The sequence below is a fragment of the Rhinatrema bivittatum genome, chromosome 10, assembly GCF_901001135.1.
Source record: "Rhinatrema bivittatum chromosome 10, aRhiBiv1.1, whole genome shotgun sequence".
Classification (NCBI taxonomy): domain Eukaryota; kingdom Metazoa; phylum Chordata; class Amphibia; order Gymnophiona; family Rhinatrematidae; genus Rhinatrema; species Rhinatrema bivittatum.
Window position 1 is genome coordinate 108,184,752 of NC_042624.1, and position 27,717 is coordinate 108,212,468.

Consider the following 27,717-nt stretch of genomic DNA (forward strand, 5'->3'; position numbering starts at 1 on the left):
TTCTCTTTCAGTCCTATTAACGCTTACGAGGGGTACAGAAATAAAAAGGACCAGGTGCTGAGGGATCACGTTCCTGCGCTGGTCTATGGGTTCACATTACAGTAGTTGAACAGATGGTGTAGTGATGGCTTGATGGACCCTTGTCATAAGGCTGACCCAGTGCATGGTAAGTAAGCTCTATTTATTTATTTAAAGGCATTTATTAACCCGCCCTTCCTACGTTCAGAGCTGGGTACAATGTGGAACATATACAGACAACAGAGAGGAGGGAAGGTAATGTAAAATCTCAGGGGGGGGGGGTGGGGGAGAACAAGCATCCGGGATTGAGTTCACGTGTGACGACATCATCAGAGAGGGGAGTAGCAGGCTAGGTAGCATCCCGTTAGGGGAGCGGTTGCGGGTAGTCAGTTATCAGCGTGGTTGGGGAATGCTCTCTTGAAGAGGAAAGTTTTAGGGCTTTTTTGAAGAGTTCTCTCTCGGAGACATCTTATTGGCTTTGGTAAGCTGTTCCATAGGAGTGGTCCAGCAGAGAAGAAACCACGTTCTCTGATTTTCACTAGGTGTGTGAGTTTTGTGAGTGGAGGATCTAGTAGCATCTGGTTAGATAATCTTAGCTTTCTGGTGGGGGTGTGTTTTTTTTTTTATTGTTGGGGTGAGCCATGGGGAGTTTAAGTTGTGGATCGAGGAGTGGCTGATCATTGCCAGTTTATATTGTATTCAGGAGGAGATAGGGAGCCAATGTAGAGATTGTAGAATAGGAGAGATGTGCTCTCATATGCGAGTGCCAGTAAGGACTCTTGCTCCCACTGCCGCTGCAAGCTTGAACCCATTATTGCTATGAACTAGAATTTTCACTCCATTTAATTAACGTTCGTATGGAGAGGGTTTTGAAACAACTGAAAACGTATGAAAACATTTCTTTTGCTCTAAAGTAGCAGGGGAGCTCTCCGCTTGTGTGCAGTTTCAGCTCTTTTCTCCTTGAGCGAACGTTTAGAGATAGTTACTGGGGTACCTTCCCTCCTCTTGCTCGTCTTTCAAACCCCCTTCCCCCAGGGCACTCAAGACAGGAGGAGAGCAGAACCAGCAGGGCGCTAGGCGCTTCTGGACTTCTCTCGTCACAGGCACCTCTGCCTCCTAAGCAGAGCAGCTCTGGAATCATGGAGGAAGGAAGCCAACGGCAGGAGGGACCCTAGATCATTGTGGGGAAGGGGCAGGGCAGGAACCGCAAAATGTTTTGCAACCCGGTGGGTCCTGAGGAAGTCAGGAGCAGCTCTGCTGTCTCAGGAGGGAGGAGGTTGCACAGGAGCCTGCTCTGGCCCTGGGGGGGGGGGGGGTGTTTGAAGCTCCTCCACCCCAATGGGTGGATGAAAGAGGGCCACCTTGTTCGTAAGCGACACTGTGAGGGAGCGGGGGCAGATGGCACTTACAGCTGAAGCCACAGGGGTCATAGGTTAGCTATGGCTCTGGCAGTTTGCCAGCTAACTTGGGTCAGGTTCTTTGGCAGGACTTAAGCAGGTAAATCTGCCTCATCCTCTCAGCTAAAGTAATTTTTACCCCTCGCCAAATACTGAATAAATACTGAATAAATAATAGTAGCATGCCATGGGGGTGCTGAGCTCCATCCCCTACCTTTAAAAAATATATATATACTGGCCACCCCCCCCAAAAGAAGCCCCATTGAGCTGAATACTAAATGCCACAGAGTGGACAATTCTCAACACATTAGTATTCATTTATTCACTTTACTCCAGGAGAAAGACCAATCCCTCTTAAGAACTGAGTAACTTTAACTGGCTAAAGTTAACTGCAACAGTTAGCCAGACAAATGCTTTGAATATGGACCTCATGGGAACTCAAATTCTCGGTAGACGCCAGAGTTATAGCAGAGAAAAATGGGTCTTGCAGTTCTGTCCAGTGGGTGAAAGGGAGGAAGTCACGTGCAATGGTAGGGGAGCCCTGCCTACACAAAAGAACCAGCAAAGTGGGATGGGTGAATTTCTGTGAAGGAAAAATGTGCATCAGACTGAAACGAATGCGGCAGAACCAGACTCGTACGCTGCAGATCCATCCCTTCGTGCAATGGAAGGGAGCTTCCCCACGCTGTTCAGGGAGAGCTGTAGCTTTAGCCAAACTAGAACCAGGCCAAACTTTGCCAGGCTCAAAATCTGACTTCAAATGTTTTAGACTATTGCTACTGTAATCCTAGTGAAGGCTGCTTCTGTTCCCTACCAGTTTTCAGCTTTGTTTCTCCAACGTGCTTTTTTGTTTTGTTTTGTTTTAATTGGACCTCACCTTAACCTTCTTACATTATTATTATTTTTTTTTATTCTAAGCTAGGTTGTCCATCTTAGCCATGGACTCGGGGCTATTAGAGGTTGCTAAATATTTAGGCTAGAAATTATGTCTACCATGCACAAATTTAAAATGAGCTGGACCTCCCCCTCCTTCTCGCTCTTTGGGAGTTTGGTTCTGTCCAAGGGACAGCACCTGGGCTTCCCCGCAGCAAGAAAGGCCTGAGCAACAACGCGATTCTAACAGAGAAGGCCTTTTATTCTTTGAAGTTTTTTTTTTTTGGGGGGGGAGGGGGGGGGGGTGTCCAGCCACTTCTTCCTGTTCCAGATCAATCAGAACCGGCCTCTTCTGGGTTACGGCACCAGGGCCTTCGCTTGCAACCACGCAGGGGTTCTTCAGCTTGTCCTTTACACCCCCTCCCATCACAGCGACAGTCTTTGGCTGGAGGGGGTGGGGTTGCAAACTACAGCTCTCCTCTGTGAGACGGCTAACGTGGCACTAGAGTCTGGCCCACCTGCGTTTATCCCATTCAGTGAAAGATGGGAAAACATAAAATGATTACAACTCTCGGCATCTCCTCCCTATGCTGCAAGGCTAAAAGTGAATTGACAGCCATCACCCACTTGGGGTCCCCTGCTCATCCCCTCCCCTTTTCTTCTTTCACCCAGCACAAGAAATATCCACACCAACCTTACTAATCTGTGCTGTTCCCTTCCCCCTCACACACACTGATCGGAAATGATAAAACCAGGGCAGAGGCCAGGCAGTCTCTTACAGGTAACTATTATAACATGAAGGCGGCCCACTCTGAAAGCAGCCTAGAAAACTAATTCAGTTTATTACCATTACAAAATAAGGGCCTCATAGTGCTCAATTACAACAAAATAACTTTATTATGGCGATTCTTGAAAGAGCACCAATTCATGATTTTTTTTTAAAAAGGAAACCAGCAGCTGGAAGGCCACACCCCTATTTACACACAGCAGCAACAGGTGCTCACAGTTCCCGGCCGTGAAATACCACTTCTCTGTCTAGATTTTGCTAGACTATGGGGTGCTGTGTGAGAGAATTAATTTGAATAGTGACTTTTTCGGCTCCTGCCCCGGGGCTGTTACATGGAGGTGGTTACTGCCTCTCATGTCATGTGACAGTAACTACAGGCTGCAGGACTCTGACCTCTTCCGTGATCCTGCATTTCAATTTACACCTTGGGACCCACAATGACATTTTCTCCCCTGACTTAAATACTGCAGTAAAATAAAGTGGAAGTGGCTTGGAATTACTGAAGAGCACTCGCACAGATTCTGAATTAAACCCACAGTTCAAGAGGGTGGTTCTGACACTATATGGAATTATAAAGAGTCAAAACCAGACAACCAATGTAGCATCATACAAAAAAAGAGTCCCCCATCTCGTTAACATCTAGGGCCAAATTCACTAAGCTTTTTTTTTTTATTCCATAGCCATCAAATGAGAAAGAGCCTTAGTGACTCAAGCCCTTAGTGCATGGCAAGATTGAGGTGAGAGGAGCACCCTAGGCTAACAGTTGCCTCCGGAATATGATGCGTGCTCCATTGTCCAGGCTGTGACGATAAAACGTGCAAGTCCGTCTCTTCCATCAGCACTGCACCCTCAAGGGCCTATCTTGAACTTAATGCTGCATGTAAAATCTACATCCTGGCTTTCGGCTTAGCGCAGAGGATCTTCAAGAATCTTCTGGGCAAATGTAGCACAGATCCCAATTCCATTAAGTCTCTCGGTAACCCTCATTATAACACTCATTGATGGTACATTGCTCAAGGAAAGAGGTAGAAAGCACAATGCAATGGCCCTGAATTTGTTGGAAATCTCCTGAGCAAAGTAAGCCCCCCTCTTAGTGCCCCTTGCTTCTGCTGGTTAGAAACCATGGTTTCAGCTCTATTTGCAAGAAATGTGGGTTTAGTTTTGTTTGGGAATAGAGGGGGCCAGGAGAGGATAGGTGGTGTTAAAGATTTTGGAGACGAATGGTCACATCATCTTTGTTCTCTTCCAGAAACTTTTCACAGGCCTGAAAGGTAGTGTAGAAATCAGAGGAGAACCCCGCAATGTTAGTGGTGAGATGCGAGACAAATCCTGAAGTGAACTGGTTGTAGTAGGACACCTGGAAACCACAAAAGAAAATATATATACACAAGTTATTCCCAGAGCCTTACACTTCATTCAGCAAGAACGTGTGAATAGCACGGTGCTGCTACCCACACATGGACACACTGGGCCTTCTCAGGCAGACAGGGAATCGGGGGACTCCAGCTCCTGCTGCAAGAGTTTAGCAAGGGAGTCAACCAATAAATAATAGCCTTGGCCCTGCGATTCTATGGTCTGATCCTCCTCCTCCTCTTCCCACTCCCAAGCAATCCCTTTTCACAAATGGAAAATTGGATTTTACCTGCTAATTTTTGTTCCTGTAGTACCACAGATCAGTCCAGACTCCTGTGTTTTGCCTCCCTGCCAGCAGATGGAGACAGAGAAAGGTTTACTGACACTACTACTTAACCCAGTGTGCCACCTGCAGTCCCTCAATATTGACCTGTACCCAAGCAAAAAAAAAACAAAAAAAAAAACCACAAAACTGTATACCAAATGTAAGACCACTTGATTGTTAAAAAAATTCTTAACTTCCCCCAAGAACCAGAGGATGGTGACTTCTTTAGAAGTCTAACATAAAAGAACCCAAATAGCAAGAACCCAACAAGTCTGCATTCCACCCCCCAAAAAAAACCCCAAAAAAAACAAGCGGATGACTTCTTCACAGATTGGGCAGATTCTGGACTGATCTGTGGTACTACAGGAATGAAAATTAGCAGGTAAAAACCAATTCTCCTTTCCCTGTATGCACCCAGAGCAGTCCAGACTCCTGGGATGTACCTAAGCTTCCCTAACGAGGGTGGCATCTAGAGAGTCCCGCTCCCAAAACACTCTCACCAAAGGTCTTGGAAGCTGGATCCCCAACATCCAACCGATAGTGCCTTACGAAAGTGTACAGCGACTTCCACGTCGCTACCCTGCAAATCTCCTGCAGAGAAACCTAGCTGAACCTCCGCCCATGAGGCTGCCTGAGACTGTGTCGAATGGGTTCTCAAACCTTCAGGAACCGGTCGGCCCTTAGATAGATAAATTGAACCAATTGCCTCCTTAAGCCAACGCACAATAGTGGCCTTAGAGGCTTGACCACCTCTTTTCGTACCACTCAACAAAACAAAACAGGTGATCCAACCTTCTAAATTCATGAGCTGCCTTCAGATACCTCCAACAAGGCTCTCCCCACATCCAAGAGCCTAACATCCCTTGCGTGAGGTACAGAGGAGTCCAACTCGGGAAAGGCTAGAAGCTCAATGGTTTGATTCACATGAAATGCTGAGACCACCTGAGGCCAAAAAAGAAGGTACCGCACGCAATGAAGCCCCCTCCCCGAGTCAGAGATCTGCAGGAAAGGATCCTGACACAACAAAGCCTATAGCTCCGAATTCTTCTACCCTCTGCTGGAGGCAGAGAAATACTGGGGGACTGCAGGTGGCACCTCATGTTAAGTGTCAGTAAAACTTTCTCTGTCTCCCTCTGCTGGCGAGGATGCAAAACCCAGGAGTCTGGACTGATCTGGATACGTACAGGGAACCTGCCTAATGATATTTAAAAGGCCCATATGCCTATATTTGCTCTAAAATAAAAATAAAAAATTATATATATATATATATATATACACACACACATACACATATATACACACACACACACCTATTGTGGAACTCATTTGTGGCCCCAGAGACTGGTATAGAGAACCTCTGCCCTAAAGATACACAGATCTTGCCTGTTAAGACTAATCTAGAGGCGCCATTAAATAGTCTTTTAATTTTAAGTTTGAAAGCAACAGAATATTATATATCCTATACACAGTTATGAAAGAGAAACTGTCAAGTTGGGGTGTGCAGGGGTAAAATATTTGTATGATTTTAGTTTGGGGGTGATTCCCCACAAGTTTTGTTTAGTTTCTTTAGTTTAAAAAAAAAAAAAAAAAAAAAGTTTAAATCCCCAAAAACAGAGAAAAAATACAAAACAAAACACAAGGCCTCTCAATGCCACCACCTATCCCTCCCACCTGGAAAAATGCCAGGACCCTCCCTGACCACCATTTACCCAGTCCAGGAGGGATCTGATGACAAGGCCTAAAGGCCCAGGCTGAAGCCTTGGACTTGCATAGGCCTAGGTCATGGTAGGTCCAGGCTTGGAGGCCTAGTCCCAATGCTGGGGCCTTGGTCAGTCACTTGGGCCTAAGCCAGGGCCCGGGCCTGATCCCTGGACTGGAGGCCAGATCCTGAAGCCTGGACATCGGCCCAAGCCCAGCCAGGTCCCAACACCTGGATCAAGGCCTAAGCTCAGGGCCATCAGAGAACAATATGGAGGCCAGGTCCCAACGCCCGGGCCCAGGTCAGATGCCAGGGCCTCGGCTTAGGGTCAGACCCAGACCCAGAGGCTGAAATGCAAGCCACAAAGGTCTTCTTCTTCAAAAGATGGTGTCCGCTAGGGACGTGCTGGAGTAAATTAACTCTGGCACATTCTCCTCAGTGGAGGACGCCATTTTGGTGGACAGCAAGCGGCCGGTGTCTGGCCTGGACCTGGGCCTGGTTGCAGCGTCAGATCCCCAGTGGATAAGTGGGGTGGGGAGGGAAATTTCCCGAGCCTGGCAAAATTTTTCAAGCCTGGGCATTTGCTTCAGTCTCGGCTGAGACCCCAACATCGTGCTCGGGTGTAGTCTGTGGCCCCTGCTTTGGGTTTGGCCTAGGCCCTGTGGGTGATATTTTTTTTTCCAATTTTCAAAACGAAACTGACAAATTTTCACAGGAATTAAAATAGTTTCATTTTGAAAACAAACCACACTAAAATAGAAAATGACAATGCAATTTCCTATTTCCTTTCTCCCGAATGCACATCCCTGCTGTCCAGTAATGTTAAGTTTCATTTGATTTGGGATCTATGAAGTCACATGGGACTTAGCTGTGATTTTTCCCTCCTGCCCTGTTGCTTTGGGGTATAAGCCTTGTATTTTTGTTCCCTTGTGATGTAACTCTGTGGCGTTATGTTACCGTATAAAACACGACAAAACTTTTGAACAGCGAACGTGAGAGCATTGCACCCTCATTTTGTAGCTTTTTTAATTCTTTACTGAGCCAAGGAGTAAAGATTGTAAGGGGCAGACTTCGGTCCACTCTAAGGCCCGATGCGATAAGACACGAATAAAAAATGCCTGCTGAACTTCAGGGCACGCTTTCTTTACTCGCATGATGCAAAAAAAAAAAAAAAAGTCATGATATGCAAATGCATCAAGAGTTTAAAAAAGCACGCTAACCTGAAAATCTGCACACAAAACATGAGTTAGAACAACTTTTATGCACACGAATTGTGTTCTGCACACAAACCACGTTTTATGCACAAAAATCTCAAATAGAAGACCCCCCCCAAACTACAAACTCCAGGTTCAGCTCCACAGACTAAACACTTGCTCCAGAAATTTTATTCCACCTCTTACCGGGAATTAAAATTCCCAGCGTTAAGAAAATAGGAGTTAATCCCAAATTCAGAGAAGTGTGTAGACTTAATAGCTAATGGCTTGATTAACATGGGACTTGCATGGAGGAGCACTAACTTGTGTGCACAGTTTTACTCACTTTTGTGCACTAAACTCCTTGGTGCATAGATAGTAAAATTGTATACACAAAAATGTGCACACAACTGAGCGGACCTTATTACATCAGAGCTTAGGTAAGGCACAGGTGCAGCCTGACATCACTCATCCCTTGTGTGGGACTCAGCTCCTGCCATCAAGCCCCGTAAAAGTGGGAATCTCACCCTCGTTTGCTGGTCGTCCTGCTGCCAGATGCAGAAGCCGGCACACAGAGTCTCGCCTCGAGCATACTCGGGATTTTCTGGATACGTCGGAAGAGTGACTGAACGGAAGGCGACGACATAAGGATCGCTGAAAGAGGAAGGGGTCAGGTTATCGTACACACGGGCACGTGGGTGAGCTCTGCAATAAGTAGGTACAGCCAGCAGGCCCGAGGAGTGCCATTTATTTAAAATTTTTATATACCGGCATTCATGATACAATCACATCATGCCGGTTTACATAGAACAGGGGTGTACAAAGAACAAATGAGTAACCTATTAGTGAGGAGGAAGCAGTTACAAATAACAAGGTACTAGAACTGGGAGTAGAGAAGAAAGGGAGAGGATAACATTAGATAAAGATATTTACATTAAATTAACATTTTTACAATGGCATTTTACATTAATTTACATTATTTTACATTAATTTACATTAAATTAACATTTTTACATGGCATTTTTACAATGCCATGCGGAAAGCAGTCCTGAACACCTGTCTCTCAGCACAAATGGCTCCTCCGCATGCAGGATATCTGAACTTATTAGAGCTGGGGCTTCCCTGTCCCGCATGGATTTGTCCCCTCTGGTACTTGCTCTAGAGAATGCCCATCTTTGCATGCTTTAAATCCAAGTTCATGACACTGAGAAGAAAACCTTCTCAAAACGAGGTGTACGCAAGAGAACAGCGTTTAAAGAGACCTTAGTGCACAGTCTCCAGTGCTTAAGATAGCAACGTGTCAGCACCTTTCTTCCGTTTCAATTCACTGCAGTCATCTCTCAGTCTTCCTCCTCCCACCCTTCTCACCCCCCCCCCCAAAATGTGTGTTTCCTTCTATCATTACCATATTTTGGTATAAGGTGGTGGCCGCCCGGGATGCAGAGGCGCAGCCTTACCCGCTATCACAAGGCTTCCTGCGCGACGCTAGGATGACGAAGTCCTGCAGTTTGTTCTCCTCCTCGCTGTGGGTCATGGTGATGACGTGGTAGATCACGTCGTCCTCGTCCACCTGCTGCAGCCGCTCGCACTTCCTGGGAAGAAGCAGAGGCGCAACCGCCTTGAGGAAACGCTTCGGATCCCGCCCTGCCTGCTCCCGGGCTGGGCACCCGTTACAGCAGTGGCACACGAGGACTTCCCTGAGAATCAGGGGGGGGGGGGGCAGTCGCCACCATTTCTAAAGGGCTTTACATAACCAAGCCCGCATTAAGGATTTGCTGTTCTCGTACCTTCGGATGTTCCACCTCTAATGCTTGTCCAGGTGGCTGAGGCTCGCGAGAGCGACTTTTCAGCGGCAGGCCCCAGCTTATGGAACACACTGCCTGTTCAGCTCTCCTCCTTCACCAGGCTCCCATCTTCTGCTGTTTATACTATTTTTTTTGTGTGTGTGGGGGGGGGGGGGGGGAGGTTTGGAAGTTATGGGGGGCCCAGATACCTTCATGCATCATTTGGAATACACGACCGCAGCGAATCAGCCAGCGATGTGCCTTTAAATAAAAGGGAGGATGTGCAGGAGCTGCAGAACAAAATCAATGCAACGCTGCTGAAACCCTTCCAAAGTACTCTAGCGACGGGAGGCTAAGAACCACCCCAGGCAGGCAAATACTCAACACTGCTGCTGTGCCATCTCTTAAACTCGGAAGGGTTCATGTCACATGCTGGGTTTTAACTCTCAGCATCCTCGCCCCCTCAAAAAAAACAAAAAAAAAAACCCCCAACCCACACCCCAAAACACAGCTGAATGCATGGGCAACACCACATATATGGTTCCCAGTAAAGCGCAGCTGGGGTTCAGGCGGTTCCCACGCTTTAAACCTCATGAATGCGATGGCAAACTCCTCCCCCTCACACAGGGTCCCTACCTGTAGTGATGGTCCCACTCGTGCCTGCGGCACAAGTCCGACAAGAGGAGGAAGGCCTGCTTCACGTCGATGGCCACCGTCATCTCAATCCTGAAGGACAGAAAGCGATCCTCCTCCAGCGTGTACAGCCGGACCTAAAAGCAAAAGCGCAGGACGGCACCAGAACGTCACAGACGGGGATTAACCCCCTTCCCCGGCGGAACGCACCCAAACGTCCTCCCTCAGCGTGCAACGGCCCGGAGCCCCCTCCCAGGTCAGGCTGCCGGCCTATCCTCAGCACGACCCCCACGCCCGGTACCTTATCGATTTCCGCAGCCAAGACCCAGCTGGTTTTTGCCACCAACATCTTCAGTGCCGAGACATTGTTGTAGCTCAAATAAACCTAGGCACAAACACAAGCAAAATAATAGCCCCGTGCACACTCATTTTTGTCATTTTCGTTTCGTTCATTTGTTTTTCAGGGATTTTTGGCTCATTTTTTGAGTTTTTTTTCCAGGGGGGGGGCCGGGTTATATATATTTTCTTTTAATGTATTTTTCATTTTCAGCCCAGCTGCCCTTCCTCCAACAGGCTTGAGATCAGAGCCATCCGATCCCTCAGCAGAAGAGGAATCAAACTACATAACCCGTATTCAGTTTCCTTAATTGGCCTCCTCACCTTCCTCAAAGCCATCAGCCTAAGACGCAGGGCGTCCTCGCGCTCACCTGGTTGCTTGGATCCCAAGGCACAGACAATGGCACTTCAGACTGTTTGCACGAGATGACGTATTTTCTAGGAAACGAAGAGAGCATGGCCTCAGCTTAGGGCACAGCATGGCACAGCGAAGCAGATCGGCTTGCTTGCCTTTCACAGGACACATTCGCGCGAGTAAAAAGTAGCACGGGCAACCCACACACACATCCCAGCACACTGCAGCTCAGGCACACGGAGAACCAGGCGATAGGGTAAGGACCCGCCCGGCCTGCAGCTCCCCCAGACCCTACTCCACTTCCACTCTCGTATGTAAGAACCCTCTGCGCGTTTCAGGGATGTGCTCCCGCCAGGCCCGCACCATTCTCATGAAATAATTTAGCAAGGAGATCACCCGAGGGCCGCTCCAGCACGTCACGGGTGCTCGTCCCATGTTCTTTTGAATTCCGTGACTGTTTCGGCCTCCAGGAGCTGCAACGCTTCCCAGCAGCTCCTTCCTTACCTTCGTCCTCCCCTTTCCAGCCTCACACACAGCCTGGTTCTAGGTAACATGCCCTTTTCAAATGCTCAAAAACCCCTCTGGGGCAGAGTTACAGCAGCTGGATACAGGAGCAGCTCTCACTGTCAGTCTGTCTCCTCCCCCCCCCCCCCCCCCCCCACGGATTCTGGGACGGGGGGTATAAAATTCTTCTTTGCAGACCTGGGATCCTGTTGCTGATGGAGGTAACAAAAGCGGAGGATCGAGGTGTGAGAATCGCTAATGCAGGTGTGAGAGCGGTAATCCCACCGTGCTGCCCCCGCCCTCCCCACCCCACGTGGCTCAACAAGTCTTCAGTACGGGCTGATGCACGGCAGCAGTGCTGAGAGATTGAGGAAGCATTCAGAGCCAGCCCGCAGCTTTTTAAAAGAAAATAATAAATCTGTAAGCAAATGGATTAGATTCTGAGTAAAGGAGAGCACCAGGAATGGCTTCATGCGTCGAACGCCAAGCTCTCAGCAACGAACAAGTTTTGTTTCTTTTGTCTGCCCCATAATTGTCGCTCGCACATGTAAATATACCCAGATCTCAGCATCAGCAGCTCCTGAGATGTGGACAGTGGTCAAGACTTGGGGGGGGGGGGGGGGGTGTCTTCTTATGTGGCCTTCAAATCTCTTTCCTTTCTCCTGCTGCATGGACAATTTTATAAACTCACGGGGGGAGGACACGTTTCTTACTTTGCAGCGTCGATGCCACTTCTACTGCACTCATCCACGGGGCAAGGCCCGCGCCACATGACCATGGCTGCTGACACAAAACGGGGGCCATCTCCCATGTAACCACCAGCGGGGGACAGCACCGTGCCACACAAACTGTGAGCGGCGGGCTGGGCCTCACCACCAGCAGGGCACGGGAAGGGGCTGCACAGTGTCGTGTAGCTCCCCCCACCCCCCCCAAAAGAGACAGTGGGCCGGATACTGTCGCACCGTCCCACAGAATAATTAGATGAACTCTAGAGTGTTTGCCCCCATGTGCTCCAGGAGTTTAGGGATGTCTTGTGTCATCTGGTGCAGCACCAATCTGCCATTAATTAACTCTAAGCACAGGCGGTGGGAGGATTGACTCTGGTTCACAGTATAATCCCGCGCCCGCGAACGCCTTCTCTTCTACAGTCCAAGCGCAGCCCGCCACGCTCCGCTGGACACAGGCTCACCACCCCCTGCGCTCACCTGTCCAGTCTAATCTTCTTCCTTGCATTTGCCTCTCTGTGTCGCCTCTCTCCGTCCTGTTAAAAACACATTTGAGAAAAAAAAAAAGGAAAGACAGCATTACAGCCAGCCCTGCAGTGAAAAGGCTCTGCGAGATAATTCTCACAGATTTACAACCCGCCTCTTATCTAAGAAGATTGCGTCTCCTCGGCATTTTGAGCCGGATACAAGCAGCACGCAGCGGGGGAGGCCTCCACGGCCGTGAACAGCTTCGCCCAGGGAGGGAGGGAAGGAGCATGGATGCCCCTGCCGGCACATCCAGGAACCCCCTCCGGTTTCTGGGGCGGCTGCAGGTTCCGGAGTCATTCCCGGGCATGACCTCTGAGAATGGGGGGGGGGGTATGCAAAACCATGACAGGAAAAATAGGGGATACGAGCAATAGAAATAATGAAATAACCCACGCCCAGCAGCATTTACCAGAGCTTGGCCAAATGCCAGCCAGGGATCCGCGTCATTCTTGTGAGCATTCGAGTCTACCGCACGCTGTACAGGGATGCACTTTGTTGGCGATTTTTTAATGATTCACGCCATGGAGATAAATCTAAACGCATTCTGCCTGCATTTACACCCACTCTTCAGTCCACTGAAGGAGCAGGCAGGGAGAGGCTGCCCTGATCTCCCCTAGCGGCTCCCACTGGCAGAGGGGGGGGGGGGGGGGGGGGGGGGGGGGTGGTGAAGGAAGGAAAGATTTGGGAAGAACATCCAGTCATGCGAGGCAGCTTCCCACGCTTACCCCTGCTTCAGGCTTTACACGGGGCAAGATGCACGGCCGGTTCTGCTCATTTAAAACCACGAAGGTCATAAAGGCGCTGTTGATGTGTCTTCGGCCCACTTCCCCTTCCTGGCCATAGGCTTCCACACACACTCCGACCTCCATGCTGCAACAAGACGAGAGGCCGTGGGAGCGCACCGCCTCGTTACTGCTCCCGCCGGGGGCTCCTGCCAGCCCGGCTTTACAGAACTTTGAAATGGACCTCATTATCTCTGCCCAGGGCCAACACCTGCCCCTCACCCTCCCCACCCCCCCCCACCCCCCGTCCGCTTCACTCTTGCCAGGACGTGCAAGGACCACACAGAGAGCAGCGCTCGTTACAGACGTCTGGCTGGAACCTGCAGGAGGTCAAAGGGCGCTGCGCAAAGGGAGAATTCCCAGAGCTGGATCGTGCCAGTATGCTTTTTACAAAATTTTTTTTTTTTTACTCAGAAGAGGTGAATGCGATTCCCACTGCAACAAAAGCTATAAGAACATAAGAAATTGCCATGCTGGGTCAGACCAAGGGTCCATCAAGCCCAGGATCCTGTTTCCAACAGAGGCCAATCCAGGCCACAAGAACCTGGCAATTACCCAAATATTAAGTAGATCCCATGCTGCTAATGCCAGTAATAAACAGTGGCTATTCCCTAAATCAGCTTGATTAATAGCAGTTTATGGACTTCTCTTCTAGGAACCTAGCCAAACCTTTTTTTTTTTAAACCCAGATAAGCTAACTGCCTTAAAGGCCTGGCGGGAGGATTTCCCCCACCCCGTGCCCAAGCACACGGAACCCACTAAGCGCGCGCAGCCAGCCCCTCTGCGATTCCTGCGTGCGAAGGCCTGCTGGCGCTGCCCTTATCCCCACACGATCGCTGTGACGTAATTCAGGAACCGGCCTGAACCTCCTGCACGGCTTCAGAGACTGCAGTGAAATGTAAGATTAGCCACCCAGTCACATCCGTGCCGCTCTATTCAACTCGGTGCTCGAAGATCAAACATCCACTGGGACGCCCAGCAGCAGAGAAACGTTACTGTCATGATCTCATTTTTTTTCAATCACAGCTCAGTAACGCCGGCACGTTTCCTTCAGCTTCCTGCTGGTTTTTTTTTTAATTATATGAATCGGTAGGTGCTGCAGGCTTATCGTGCTGTCCCACGTCAGCCGTTTCTGGTTTTTAGATCAGTGAAACTCGGAAGGAAGGATCTGCCAAATCCTGTTGCTCCACCAATATTGTAAAGAAAAGGCCGGCCGCTCCCATTTTACTGATCCCCCCGGGGGTGGTAGTGGTAGCAGCGGCGGCGTTCCTGATCACAGGCTCTCGGGGCCGGGAGACGCCTACCTGTCCTTGAAGGAGTTGTTCACAATGGCCTTTAAAAGGAGACGGTCCCCGACTTGGGAAGGTCCCCTGAAATGGAACATTTCAATGGTCTTTAGGGTCGGGTGGGCATGACACAGCCGGCTGCAAGGCAATGGAAGAGAAATTAGTAAAAGCTCAGTAGCACTGGGAGTTTCTTAAATATGCATTTTGTTTTGGAGGGGTGGGGTGGGGCTGCATTTTTATACCTCCTGCAGTCCTTGTACTAATTTTCACTTGATAAAACAATAAAAAAGTGTCTTTCAGCAGCATGGCAGACTGAGGGCCTTAGGTGATCCGAACATGTGCCCGCCCTCAACCCAAAAATGGCTACCTTGTCATTTTCCCCCATTAACAACAGAGGAACCCTGAACTGTCTAAGAAAAGATCCAGGAAGCATCCCTGCTTCTGCTGATCCAGAGGCGATGCCACTCAAGACTCTTCACGTGGGGAGGACAGGGCCTATCGACTCATTCGGGCTAAAATTTAAATGCAAAATCACTGCTTGCCTCACTTTCCTCGGGAGCACTGGGACATTAATGCATGTCCCGACGCTCCTGGAGTTTCCCTTCCCAACCCTCCTCCTGCTGCAGGATTGCGCCGCAAACGTGTAAAAATAAAAAAATAAAAATAAATGTTATGGCTGTAGCCCCTCCCTTATTCTTAAAAAAAAAAAAGTTCTCTTACCCCCTTTCAGGCCCCCACTCAGAATAATCTTCGGTGCTGATGGCCGCAGGGCCCCTATCCCCTCCAGGGAAATACAATGGACTAGCAAATAGATCCCTTAGGGGACAGGGAATTACGTACGGTACCTGAAAGTAATTTGCCTGAGCTAAATCCAAATAATCATATATATTTGTAAACCACTTAGCTAGACAGATCCTGTTTAATTTGTGGTATATAAATTCTTTTAAATAAATAAGACCCTGTTCTCCCCACAGAGGTCTCATTAAAAGTAGCCCCCATAAAGCAGAAATACAGGAGGTTTCGTGTGTTTGTGGCATTAAAGCGGCTCCCATGATCCTGCTAATGCCCTGCTACGGACCAGCGTCAGCGATTCCTTTATCCACAGCGCCACCTAGGGGCGGGCAGCCGCTTGTTCATCCCTACCCTCTGTTATCACTTATGGGGGGCAGAGGTCAGGCTGCCCAGCAAAGCGGAAGGAAGATTCAGATCCCCCCTCTCCCCCCCCAAAAAAAAGGTAGCCCGGACTAAAAACTTGAGTTTTAAACTCAAGTGAAAAAAACAAACCAAAAACCGGAGCGATGAAAGCTGAGTTAGAGCCCGGGCAGAAACTTTCCACGTACAGCGCAGAGCTCTGGCCACCGCAGCGGCCCTGCAGAAAACTGAAGGATTTGTAGTCCATGAAACCCCTTTAAGCTTTCCCTCTGAGAATTCACAAGGGGGTGGGGGGAGAGGAGGGGGGTACTCACAGAGATCTGCATCTGCTTTTGTGGATTTGTTCCCCTGAAAAAACAGCGCACACGGCTTTGAAAATACAAAAAAAACCCAAAGCTTGTGTGCACCGTTGCTGCCCCCGGCCTAGCCCAGGCTCTGAGCCCTGCCTACATTTCCCCACAGGTAAAGGTGCACGTGCTGCTGGACCCCACTCACACTCTGACCCACGTATGGTGGGGGGTGGGCAGTTTTCTGGACCGCCTATTTAGAGTGGAGTAACAGCAGGGCTACGAACCAGGGTTCAAACCCCACCGCTGCTCCTTGTGACCTTGAGCAAGTCACTTTACCCTCCGTTGCTTCAGACACAAACTTAGACAGTGAGTCCTCTAGGGACAGGGAAATAACCTGCAGTACCTGAATGTAATCCGCTCTGTAGTGCCAAAAAGCAGAATATAAAAATCTAAAAAAAAAAAAATGGACTGGGGGGAAATGGCTTTTCAAATTTGTCCTCTGTTAGAGAAACAAATAAAACACTTGGCGCTATCTGCGATTTCCAGACTCCATGAAGAGAGTGTTACAGCTTGGCAGGCGGCATTAGAAACAGGGCCCGATAAGTTCTCACGATATCTTCTTACCCACCCCAAGAATTATTCTGGGTTCCTTCCCTCTCGGCCTTCTTGCTGGTTGGGCTAGGGTTTGCACAGAAAGTCTATCCCTTCTACCCATTCCCTTCTCCTGTACCACTTTCTACAGACCCCCCCCCCCCACCCCAGGTTCTCCTAAAACATCCAACACCACCTCCGACGGGAGAACGTTCTAGAGCTCTACCCCTCTCTTCCCATAGAGAAGCATTGCCTGACTTTGCAGCTATGTCTTTTTTTTTTTTTTTTTTTAATTTATATCCTGCCTTTCGGGACACTTCAAAACGGATTACATTCAAGTACCGTACGGGGCTCACAATCTAAGTGGCCTTTTTTTCACTTTTCCAAACGTCTCCGTAAGTTTGTATCTGAGGCAACAGAGGGTGAAGTGAGTTGTCCAAGGTCACGAGGAGAGTCGGCGGGATTTAAACGCTGGCTTCCTGTTACTCCTCCACTCAGTTTTATTTTACCCTCACTTCCACTGGTCCCCTTTGTTTGAAACAGGTTTCCCTCATGTATATTTATTCCTCAAAAGTATCTGAAAGTTTCTATCATACCCCTCCCCTCCTCTATTCTTGCTTCCAGGGTCCACATATTTAGGACCTTAAGTTTCTCTCCCTGTTTCACGTTTCAGCAAATATGCGAGCGATACGTTTATAATACAGGTAACGAATACAACAGTTCTCCCCCCAAGCAGACTTCAAAATGCTCTGCGCGAGGAGGACACCGCATCCTAATCTCCTTTACTGTCCTCCCAAAACTCCCTTCCTCTAACAGATATTCCAAAAAGGAAACCCAGATATCCCTTACCTCCCTTCCCCAAAACCGAATCTGTCAATGTCGACAGGCCTGCCCGCTTCCCCTGGCACAGACTACAGGCCGATGCGGTTAAAATGCGCGCGCGGTGCCCTAACGCACGCGCAACCACGTGCCCTGGGTGCCGATGCAGTACAGAGGCAGGGAAGCGTAAAAAAAAGGGGCTCGCTAAGGGAGACGGGCGCGTCTGTGGTACTCAAACTGGTTTATCGCGTGTGGCCACCCACCCACACTTGCATCGGGGGCTCAGTGCCAGCGTCTGTAATGATCCGGCTTCATTTTTTATTTTTATTTTGCTGAGGTTGCTGGTGCATTACTTCAGGTGCCCATTGCTACGGCCGTCTAAACCGTGTGGCCCTAAGAAAATTGAATCAAGTCAACATACATTTATTTTTCTAACACGCAAGCAGTGAATTCAAGAGCCGCGACGATACTAAGGAGGAAGACACACGGATCACAACCCAGAGGAACATTTTTTTTTTTTTTTTTTTTTACTGGTTTCTCATGAGCCCTCGACGGCGAGTTAACGTTACTCCGGGGCTGGAGTTAAATTCCCCGCATTAAAGTGTGCGTTGGGCGTCCAGCCAATGTCCTCATCTGCAGGGAATTTAAATGCAACAGACGTTAGTTGGGATGCGCTAGTCTCCTTATTGCATTGGACGCTAGTCTAGCGCACCCGAAACCTGCGCCCAACCGCGAGTAAACCTCCTTGCTAGGCTGGGCGCACTTTACTGCATCGGCCTGGCAGACTGCGAGCCCTCTGGGGATAGAGAAATACCTAGAGTACCTGAATTTAATCCGCTTTTAAGTGCCTGAAAAGCAGAATATAAAAAAAAAATAAAATAAAAAATCTAATCCTGGCTATGTAGCCTCCATGTCAATAGGTCTCGTTACGAGCCCTTTGTATTCTGCGGCAGCTTGCATGTGGATTCTGCGGCAGCACTGCAATGGCAACTCGACCCCGATGTCTGCATTTAAAGAAAACTCAAAAAACTCCCTGCATACGGACAAGAAATCCTTCTCTAATCCATCTGATTTTGAAAAGCTCTTTCTACCTCATGTCAGGCACCTAAGTGCACTCAATGAGTGGGAGGAGTAGCTCAGTGGTTAGAGCAGCAGCTGCAAACTGGGGAAGCCAAGGTTCAAATCTGACAGCCGCTCTTTGTGACCGTGGGCAAACGCCTCCATTGCCTCAAATACAAAAAAACTCTGGGCCTCAGTTACTAAGCACTCCCAGAATGGGAGACAAACCTAAGTAAATCAGGCTCTCAGAACGTAAGTCTGCTGGTGACTGGGAAAACACTCACTTTGAAGTGTCTGAGAGGTGGAATTTAAATAAAGAAATAAAATGTTCCCAGGCCCTCATGTCACAGAAGACACGTGGAGTTTTGCATCTTGTTAAGATGATCACCACTGGCCTGCCCGCCTCATTGTGTTCCTAGTGATACTGACCCACATGCAGTCTCTAAGGCAAGGTCGGGTTCGCATGTGCACAAGAAATCTTGACTTTCAAAGATTTTTCAGGGATTTCTTTTTCTTTTCACTCTATTAATGTAAAAAGAAGGGTTTGTTTCTAATAGAAAAAAAAAAAAAGTGCTGGAAAGATTTTCCCCACAACGGGCAGCCTCTGCTTCCACGGAAACATTAAAAAGCTTGGGGCCGTGGTGAGAGAGGAGAATAGTCTGTGCGGATTAGACCCTCAAGCCACAGGAAGTGAATTACAGAGCACCAGGCCCAGGGACCCCCAAACCAGCAGTTATTGGCAACAAGACCCACCATGCATTGGGCTGCTTGTTCAGCACTAGGAATGACTTGCAATACACGTTTGTTACTGTTCAAATCTGGCTTGCAACTTTTTTTTTTTTTTTTGACTCTAACACTAAATAAAACCCTGAATGCCAACATAAACAAAACAAACACAGTGAATGGAAGAGACTGGGCCAAAAGCTGTACTAATGAACACTGGGGTACTGCGTGCACCAGAAATAGCCCGGTCACAACTCCGTGTCCGACGGTTCAGATTTTACAAAAGGTGCGCACGCTTCTGCGCTCGCTCCTTGCACGTCCGGTCACCATACCTTGCTGCTATGGTGGCAACGTTTTCCATCCAGGCCATGATCTGCCCGCCGAAAGTGTTTCCTTGGTGGTTGGCGTGAGGCGGCAGCACCAGCTCCACACTTTCCACCCGCGTCCTCTCAGCCGGAACCTCCCCATCGCTGCCCTCGTCGCTCTCCCGCTCTGTCGGAAACAGAATGAGCGTGCCGTCATGCGAGCGCGCCCTCCCCCGTGGCCCGTTCCCCCTCCCTCCAACAGGGAGCAGATACCCAGCAACGGGGCACCCCCTACCAGGGACCAAAAGCAGCTGTGCCCTAGGAAGCTGGCGTTACTTCCACGTTCCCCCTCCCCCCATGTCTTTCAGTCTAGATTTTAGGTGATAGGCTGCTATTATGAAAAAATGATAGTGAATTACAAAACGCACTGCTCATGAGAGACTAGAAAGATTTTTTTATTTTACTTTAATACTTAATTAGCTAAACGCTTCTGGGTCTTTGCCGCCTTTGGGATCTTCACGCATAAACTGATCTCAATAAATGTTACTGCCCTCTTTTTCTATCTGCTTTGATTCAAGGAGCCATCAAGCCCAGTGTTTCCCACCCCCCCTCGGGCGCTACAGTGTCCTCTTGGGTCTAAGACAACAGACTTCAGGTCTCTTGGCATCCATTTCCGATGCTGCTATTCGGATAACTTCTAGGCACAGCTCCTCCCCCCCCTTCTAGAATTGGGTAATCTCCGGAGGAGTCAAGAACCGGATGGTAAAATCCATCCCAGTTTCCCACCCGATAGCACCGGCCTGTTCCCCGTATTACTGTGCACGCAGCCTACATTTTATACAATGCCGAAACAGCGTCTCGCAATTCAATACACGAGAAGCCCCCTTCCCTCCTCTCTCCCGTTATTAGGGGACTGCGATCTGGGCGCATTACCGTCCCGAATGGCGCTTTTGGTAAGGAGGGCCTTGATTATATCCGTGTGAACCAGTCTCATGCGACGACGCTCTGCAGCGATGCTGTACTCCGTCTGCTCCTCCTCCGTCTGCGGATTCAGGGGCTTCAGTTTGACCTGGATGGGGAGCAGAATACCGCATGTCAACCTGCTCTCTTCCAGCTGACCTTAACCTCAAAACTGGTCCAAGAGATGAATCCAGGAACGCTCCAAGGGGCCGAGGGACCAGCATGCGGCACCACGAACACAAGCATCAACAGCGCGGTCAGTGCATACAATCTAATTTATGCACATGTGGAAATTAGCGCACATGAGGGATTACACAAAACTTGTTAATGAGGTAACGAGATGCTAAACTATGCAAAACAGCTCATTACCTATCCGTGCAGAGAAAACCAATGCATGCCAGCTGCTTCGCAGATGCATTTAAACAAAAAACTCAAAGTATTCCTCAGGGCGGGGGAAGGGCTGGTATAGTAACTGGCTAAGTTTCTGTGGTAATATCCTTAGGTGAAATAGGTGCATACCTTAAAGTCTGTCTCCTTTGCCTGTCATTAACATCAGCTGTTCCCTGTAAATACCTGGATCAGTCCAGACTCCAGGGTTTATTCATCCCCGCCAGCAGATGGAGACAGAGAACGTTTCCCTGACACTGCTTCCTAATCCCTGCTGCCACCTGCAGTTCCTCAGTATTTCTCCGTCTCCAGCAGATGGTGGCTGGTGCATATAAACCTGCAGCTCTGCAGTCTGAAGAGTTCTTTATTTTTTTCTGAGCCTTTCTTCCCAGGGGTGTTTGGGTCCTAGCGAAGCCTTCCCTGTTTGGTTGAGGTGGATGAGCTGGAGGTTGGGAACCTTTTTGTACGCTCGCTCTGTTGGTCTGTGGGGTGTAAATCTGGTGGTCCAGATCCCTCCCCTTCATGAGGCTGCTCAGGTGGCTGTGGACTCGGGACAGCTGGTGCTTTGATGCTCAGTGTGCCTTTCCTTTTTAAAATTCTGGCTGTTTTTTTTTTTATTCAGCCTCTCTCTCTCCCTCCTTTCTTATTTATTTTAATTTGGCTGAACTTGAACTGGACAGCTCTGCATTCCATACCGAGGAGAGGCTGGCCAGATTTTTTTTTTTAAAGTTGAAAGGTGGCCCAGGAGATTGAAGGTTGCCCGTTGTCTTCTCATCCAGATGTGGATAGATTTCTTCAGGGGGGGTGGGTGTTAAGAATTTGCACCCTCCAATGAGGAGGGTTTGTCCATCCTGGAATCTTAATCTCGTTCTCAGAGGTTTGTGGCGGCACCTTTTGAACCTATCCCGCAGAGCGATGCTTAAGGATTGGACTTTAAAGGTCGTCTTTTTAGTGGCCATTTGTTCGGTGAGGAGAATCTCTGAGTTGCAGGCTTCATCTTGCTGCGATCCATTCCTTCAGATCTCGGGAGTGTCCTTGCGGATGGTCCCCTCATTTCTTCCCAAGGTGGTATTGGCCTTTCATGTCAATCAGACGGTTGGCATGAGGCGGCAGCACCAGCTCCACACTTTCCAGCCGTGTTCTCTCAGCCGGAACCTCCCAGTCACTGCCCTCGCTGCTCTCCTGCTCTGTCGGAAACAGAATGAGCGTGCCATCATGCGTGCACGCCCTCCCCCATGGCCCATTCCCCGTCCCTCCAACAGGAAGCTTTTCCGGACTTGGATGCTTCCGTGCCTCATGCGCGGGAGCTTAGGCTGTTGGACGTCTGCAGGGCTTTGTTGAGATATCTCAAGGTAATGAATGATTTTAGGAGACCTGATCATCTTTTCATTTTACGGAGTGGTTTGAAGAACAGTTCCCAGGCTTCCAAGGCTACCGTTGCGAGGTGGATCAAGGAGGTTATTGGGTCGTCAGACATTCTCAAAGGGGCGGCAGGTACCTGAAGGTTTGAGGGCTCACTCTACACAGTCTCAGTCGGCCTCAAGGGTGGGGGCCCAGCTGGTTTCGCCACAGGAAACATGTAGAGCGGCGACTTGGAAGTCGCTGCATTCTTTTGCAAGGCACTACCGTCTTGTTGTAGGGGATCCGGAGTCTCGGTCGTTTGGTGAGAGTGTCTTGCGAGCAGGATTCTCCAGGTCCCACTCTCAGTAGGGAGCTTTGGTACTTCCCAGGAGTCTGGACTGATCCGGGTATGTACAGGGAAAGGAAAATTGGTTCTTACCTGCTAATTTTCATTCCTGTAGTATCGCAGATCAGTCCAGAACCCGCCCAGTTAATGGAAGTGGAGAGTCATCTGCTCAGCTATAATTATTTGATACAAAATTTTCATGGTATGGAATACAGACTTGTTGGAAAAGTTTTTCAACATTTTATAAGTTTTGCAAGCGTTTTGTGCTTGAGTACAGATCAATTCAGAGGAACTGCAGGTGGCAGCAGGGATTATGAAGCAGTGTCAGTGAAACTCTCTGTCTCCATCTGCTGGCAGGGATGCATAACCCCAGGAGTCTGGACTAATCTGGGTATGTACAGGTAACAGCTGATGTTAATGACATGCAAATGAGACAAATTTAGGATGACAAGCCCCTGTCTCCCCTGTATAAGGATCAGTCGAGGAAGGGGAGAATCTGCTCCCTGATGTAGGTGTTACCGTCCCACTTTTCATGATGCCTTTTCTACCAGAGACAAGGGGTAACATGGCTCAGTCATGACCAAGTCAGTCCTGGTTTTCTTCCACTTCATGCAGGGATTTGTAGTGCTGAGTGCCCAAAGGAAAGAAAGGGTCTACGAATCCATGTTGAATCGCTCGGTTTGTCCCAGACAACTTGTAGAAAATGAAAAAGGCGGCTGCTGTTGCCAAAAACCATTTCTGAAGTTCCGTTTTTTTTGGGGGGAGGAACGAAGCAGATGCCAGGTTCCGCCCTCAGCGGATGAGGTGAGCATCGAAACCACTGTGGTAAAAACAAACCCCCAAGAGCTGCGCACCGAAGCTTCTCAAGACGCAATAAATCGGGAAACACGCGCCAAGCGCCGTCTGGGCTCAACGCGGAGGAGGGCGACAGAGCTATCGGGAACTTCTAAAGCACGGGAGATGTGCTGGAGGTGGCCCCCCCCCCCCAGGGACCCACTTCTTAAATTACTCCGCAAAAACAGTGCGGTGGGGCAAGGGGAGCAAGGGCCCAGGCGAGCCCCTGGGTGAAACACCGGCCGCACAACCCCATGAACTTCATGCAGACCATTGGCAGTTTATATTTACAGAGGATGACATCTACTAGATAAACGAAGCTTGACCGACGTGCCGCAAATGCGCAGTAGAGAGCAGCTCTTCCGTGCATGCGCGGGCAAGCACGTCGGTCTGAGCCAGCGTCAGAAAAGAAAAATAAATGGCGGCGTCGAGTGGCAGCGTCGGCAGTGAGGGAGGGACTGACAGAGAGAGGGAGGGACTGAGTGAGAGGGGAGGAGAGAGAGGGAGTGGGACTGAGGGAGAGTGAGTGGGACTGAGTGTGAGTGAGAGGGACAGAGAGAGGGGGGAGGGAGTGAGTGAGACTGAGTGGGAGGGAGGGACTGAGTGAGAGGAGAGGGAGGAGTGGGGGACTGAGTGAGGGGGGAGGGAGGGAGTGAGAGGAGAGGGAGGAGTGAGGGGGGGAGGGAGGGGGACTGAGGGAGAGGGGGAGGGAGTGGGACAGAGAGAGGGGGGAGGGGAGTGAGTGAGAGGAGAGGGAGGTGAGAGACAGAGGGATGTAGCCCGTTTTAACGGGCTTAACGGCTTGTCTTAATAAAGAATCGAAGCGTACTGCACCTTTCCAGATCCCTGGCTCTGCGCTACGAAGGTGGCGTAGGCATTGGAGACGTTCCACTGTTTCCCGCTGCACAGGTCTTCGTAACTGACCTGTATGCCAACCTGGAAATGACAGCGGGGGGGGGGGGGGGGGGGGACAGCATTAGTAATCACCATCAGCAAACGGGTCATATCCGCTCGTTCTGCCAGAAAGCCCTTTGGATACAAATGCAGACTCTTATGGAAGCGGTAACACGGGCCCTCGCGTGGCTGGGTCTGTCCGGCAGGCTGCAGATCCAGGAGGCCAGATGTTCGGGCAGCAGCCGTCCTGATGTTTGGAACACCGTGGAGCTTTGGTGCTTAGGTGTGGGACAGGTGGGTGCTGGAGGAAAACTAAGTGGGGAGCTGCAGGCACCGCTGCCCAAGATGGTGACGTACATGGGGGGAGGAGGGCTCTCCCGGAATAAGGAGAAATCTTGCATGCGGGTCACGCTCTTGTGGCCGATAGCTGGGATACGTCCTCAGCAGCGTGGACAGAGTAAGTGAGGCGTAGGAACAAGCCCTGCCCACAGGTCCCTCCCACCAAGAGGCAAAACGGGCCAGGGCCAGTGCCAGTGGGGGGGGGGGGGGGGGGGGGGGGGGGGGGAAGAGGGGAACCTGACCCAGGAGGGAGCAGACGCAGCGTACAAACCTCCATGCTGGAGATAAAGGCTCTGTTCACTTTCGCTTTTATATTCACAACTTGTCCAACACTAAATAAAAGAAGAAGAAGAAAGCAGGATATCAGCGCCCCAGTGACAGGAATGCGCCACAGTGCTGGGCTCTCGTCTTGGCTTCAACACCAACAGCAATGCTTAATTTTTTATCTTGGGGCGAGGGGAGGCTGGAAAAAAAAAAAAAAAAAAAAAAGAGTCCCAGTGATTGCACAACTGTACGTCTTCAATCCAAAAGCATAAAAATATAATAAAATACACAAGGGCAAAGGAAGGAGCCAAAAAGAGAGAAAAAAACAATAGGGTAAGCAGCCAGTTGATATTTGGAGCCAGGGATGCTGCCGATTTAAAGGATGACCACGAGGCTCTAGAAACTGCATGAACCCCATGAGGGAGGGCCAGGGTTTGTCCAAACGGCTAGCGGAGGGGGGGGGGGGGGGCGAGGAACGGACACTGAATCCGTGTTCTTGGTACCTGAAGATGAGCTCTCTGCTACCTTAAACCACTGGACACGCGACAACTACAGCACATAAAAAGAATAATTTTAAGGGGCCCAGCCTGGTGTGGCTCAGTGGCCCCCTGTGGGACCAGGGCACCAGGCAGTTACCCTGCTCCCTTCCCCGTCAGTCCTGGGTGAGGTAAGTAGTCTCAGCCATCAGGCCCCCAGGTCGGTGGCCCCCACTGCAATGACTGGGCTAAGCGAGTTGGGAGGCAGACAAATGGTGGGGAAAGCCCGGGTATCTGCACACGAAGGTTCATGGCCCGGTCCTGTTTCATGGGAATTCCCAGGAGGAAACTATCAGGCCACAAATCAACATTTCACACAAGCAGTTTCTATTCATGAAACCGAAGGGGGGGGCTGCTAAAACCGATCACGCCATCAAGATACCCAAATCAAGAGCTGATGCCTGGGCGCCTCCCATTTAGTGGACGGTAATTAGACAGCAAGCGTCCGTGCACAGCCCAATTTCTGCAGATAAACTGTTTTGAAAGATGGCAGGAGAGGAGTTAATACTCCCTAAATCGGCATTCGATTCAAAATATCATCAAGGGTCATGTGGTTTCTAATCTGCGGAAAAGGATGCGCTACCGAAAACCTGGTGTGAAAGGAATAATCGCTTACCGAGGGCTTCCTTATCCTCTTTTCCAGTGCCAGCAGGAACAATCCTAAAATGATTTCACTTTCATTCTATTTCACCTCCATAAAGCCAGATCTTGTAGGTGGCTCTACAAGACCAATGGGCTGGACTTTGGGACCCTCGGGGTGGATGCTCTCAAATATCGAGACTCTCTCAAGTTAAAACTGATCAATGGCCATGGGGGCGCGTTGGAAAAGGACTGCACGGGATTTTCAGCCATTTAGGGCCGCAAGTCTCCAAAACGCACCCAACCCTCCTCTCCAGATTTTTTTTTTTTTTTTAAACTACATCCTTCTCCACTAAAAGTCTTCTAGCGCACTTTCAGCCCGGAGAGCTCGTTCTGTGCCGAGGTCAGACACGTGGAAGGCTGTGGTGTATGACGGCAGACACGGGGCGGGTGTCCAGGGTGCCCGCTCGCTCCCACGGGCCCCTCTGCAGTAGTGTCTCAGTCGAGAGGTTACAAAGATGGGGGCAGGAGAGCATGGGGAAATCTTCCTTTCAGAAGCGTGGGTGGAGAGTGATGCCGGGCTTCGTGCAAAAACTACATACAGACTGGCACGAAGTAATGCAAGCTCTACGCATCTAAGCTGTTGCCTGCGTAGACATGATACGTCACAAGTCTACGGTATCTTAACCTTCACTTGCAGGTTAAATAAGCTAACATTTACAAGAGGCACCTGGTCTTCGTGGTGGGCATTTAACAATCGAACAGAAAGGTCGTTACCTGATAGTGTGTTCAAAATACATATCGTCCATGGAGGCAGTGACGCAGGGACAACCAGCGTGCCTTTCAGCTGAAAGAGAGAACAAAGAACAGAGCCATTCCCTGATGCATTGCTCCCCGAGTTGCGTGTGTGTCTTCTTGGGTGGGGAGTGAGGGATTCTTTAAATGTATTTTGCTGCCAGAGGGGGAGCTAAGGGTGCAGAGCCCCCTTGGCCTGGTGGCTGAGGCTGGGTTTCGGTTCCAGCTCTGATGCTGGGGGTTAAAAGTTCTCACTTATCTGACAAAAAACATGGATTGCAGTGAAAGACGCTCCAGAGAAGCAGCGGCACCAAAAACGATGAACCACACAGACACCGTGTGCCAGATAAAGGAAGAAGTAGTCGGCAACGGGGCCCAGCTTGTTAATAAGCTGAAGGTTTTCGTCCCATCGCTGGTGCCAGGAGGATGTCACCTCGGCATCGTTCAGGGGAAAAAAAAACCCAACCCAAAACAAAACAAAATACATGATAGAAGAAACTGCTTCCCTATACAAAGCCCCAAAAATGTGATCTGTGCAAAGTCTGGAGCAAGATCGTCTGTTTCAGTTTCAGGCTTACATACTTCTTACTAATACATCTGGGATTTATATAGTGCAGAGGTTAAGCCTCCCTGGGGACTCTTGGGGGAATGAGCAATTTACCTGTCTGTTGGTTATCATTTGTATTTAAAAAAAAAAAAAAAAAGTTGACATTAATTGATCGGAAAAAATACTCAGCAAATTCTTCCAAAATAAGTCCATTTGCGCTTTCTGGAGTAAACTGCTCTGTGATCTCAATTAGACGTCTTGGTTCTCTTTTGCGACGTTTCATAGCAACCCTCTGGTGCCCAGCACGCATGGCGTGCTTTTTCCTAACCACACACATTCTCAGCAGATAACGTGTCTTTAATTTCTCTTTTTCTCCTA

At 49.5% G+C, this 27,717-nt stretch overlaps 1 protein-coding gene across 8 annotated transcripts in view; it reads right to left on the minus strand.

Annotated features, from left to right (window-relative positions):
- Nucleotides 1-619: 619 nt before the first annotated feature.
- ACOT11 (acyl-CoA thioesterase 11) overlaps nucleotides 620-27,717 on the minus strand; it is a 50,408-nt gene continuing 23,310 nt past the window's right edge. For 6 of the 8 annotated variants that reach the window (XM_029618851.1, XM_029618852.1, XM_029618853.1 and 3 more), the window contains 14 exons: nucleotides 26,775-26,844; nucleotides 24,890-24,950; nucleotides 24,220-24,321; nucleotides 20,451-20,586; nucleotides 19,545-19,704; nucleotides 14,597-14,716; nucleotides 13,236-13,380; nucleotides 12,463-12,518; nucleotides 10,770-10,836; nucleotides 10,364-10,447; nucleotides 10,066-10,199; nucleotides 9,103-9,237; nucleotides 8,173-8,299; nucleotides 620-4,432 (listed from right to left, as the gene is read on the minus strand). In XM_029618851.1, coding sequence (XP_029474711.1) covers nucleotides 4,277-4,432; nucleotides 8,173-8,299; nucleotides 9,103-9,237; nucleotides 10,066-10,199; nucleotides 10,364-10,447; nucleotides 10,770-10,836; nucleotides 12,463-12,518; nucleotides 13,236-13,380; nucleotides 14,597-14,716; nucleotides 19,545-19,704; nucleotides 20,451-20,586; nucleotides 24,220-24,321; nucleotides 24,890-24,950; nucleotides 26,775-26,844 — 1,553 coding nt within the window. In that variant the 3' untranslated portion in view covers nucleotides 620-4,276. The remainder of the gene's footprint in view (nucleotides 4,433-8,172; nucleotides 8,300-9,102; nucleotides 9,238-10,065; nucleotides 10,200-10,363; nucleotides 10,448-10,769; nucleotides 10,837-12,462; nucleotides 12,519-13,235; nucleotides 13,381-14,596; nucleotides 14,717-19,544; nucleotides 19,705-20,450; nucleotides 20,587-24,219; nucleotides 24,322-24,889; nucleotides 24,951-26,774; nucleotides 26,845-27,717) is intronic. The other 2 variants (XM_029618850.1, XM_029618856.1) reach the window with 2 other exon arrangements.